This window comes from Setaria italica, chromosome VIII, assembly GCF_000263155.2.
Source record: "Setaria italica strain Yugu1 chromosome VIII, Setaria_italica_v2.0, whole genome shotgun sequence".
In the NCBI taxonomy this organism is placed as follows: Eukaryota; Viridiplantae; Streptophyta; class Magnoliopsida; order Poales; family Poaceae; genus Setaria; species Setaria italica.
Window position 1 is genome coordinate 40511069 of NC_028457.1, and position 1432 is coordinate 40512500.

The window sequence follows — 1432 nt, forward strand, 5'->3', positions numbered from 1 at the left end:
CCAGATTACCACTGGGAGCTCTGTGACCCATCACCCGGTGTGCTTTTTTAGCCGGTCGAAAATGCAAGGCTTGAGCCATTGGAGGACCATGCCATTGGCTTGCTCGACCTGATCATTGGTTTGTGGGTGCCCGATCGAGGCCAAGTCGATCCTAATGCCGTATCCATCATAGAAATCCAGGAACTTCTTGCTAGTGAAGTTTGTTTCGTTGTCTGTGATGACGCAGTTAGGGACACTAAACCGATAGATGATGTCAAGGAAGAACTCGACTGCGTCTTGTCACCGGATGTTGGTGATGGGCTTCGCCTCAATCCACTTGGTGAATTTGTCCACCGCCACGAGTAGGTGAATGATGCCACTCGGGGCCTTTTTAAGGGACCCAACTATGTCGAGGCCCCAGACCGCGAATGACCAGATGATGGGGATGGTCTAGAGCTCTTGCGTCGGCAGGTGAGTTTTCTGAGCATAGAACTGGCAGCCTTCACACTTGTGGACCACCTCCTCTACGTCTTGAAATGTTGTGGGCCAGTAAAAACCTTGGCAAAAGGCTTTCCCGACCAGTGATCTCAGGGACGCATGGTGTCCGCAGATTCCGGCATGGACTTCAAGAGAAGTTGTTTCCCCTAATTTGTCGGGATGCACTTCATGAGTATTCCCGATGGACTTCATTTGTAACGTTCATCACCGATGGTGACGAATGTCTTGACGCGTCAAGTGATTTGTCGTGCTTCAATCCTCTCTAGTGGGAGGACCTCTTCGAGGATGTAGGTGAGTAACGACGCTCTCCAGTTGGCTGGGTCGTGCGCCATTACGTCAGTGCTTCTAGGTGAGGTCACCATAGGGGCATCAGGGTCGGAGCCCCTGAGCATGCAATCGGACCGTGACTGGGTTGGGTCCTCTCGGACACGGGCAGATGGTTCATGGAGGTCGTTCACGAAGACTCCGTTGGAAGGTGGGCCCCATCTAGGTGCCAATTTTGTGAGGAAGTTAGCAACATCATTGTCCTTTTGTGGGACATGATGTAGCTCGATCCCTCGTAACTTGTCTTCTAACTTGCACACATCTTGACAGTACGCTGCCATGAGAGGGCTCCTGTAGGAGAACTCCTTCATGACTTGGTCGACCACTAGCTCCGAGTCGCCGCAGCATAAAGCCGCATCTCGCCGAGCTCGATGGTGATACGTAGCCTATTGATGAGGGCTTCGTACTCCGTGACGTTGTTCAAGGTTGCAAAATGGAGACGGATCACGTAGCAGAGCCTGTTCCCCTGTGGGGAGATAAGGACCACTCTAGCCCTCGAGCCAGGTCCCATGACCGAACCGTCAAAGTACATCATCTAGTACTCGTGGGTGACATCCAGGGTCAGGATCTGGACTTCCATCCACTCGGCGATGAAGTCGGCCAGGTCCTAAGACTTAATAGCTATGCAGGG

General features: G+C 52.6%; 1 protein-coding gene across 1 annotated transcript; it reads right to left on the reverse strand.

Annotated features, from left to right (window-relative positions):
* Positions 1–710: 710 nt before the first annotated feature.
* Positions 711–1112, reverse strand: LOC105915017. The gene has a single exon (XM_012848310.1). The coding sequence runs from the start codon at positions 1110–1112 to the stop codon at positions 711–713; it is 402 nt and encodes a 133-aa protein (XP_012703764.1).
* Positions 1113–1432: the final 320 nt, after the last annotated feature.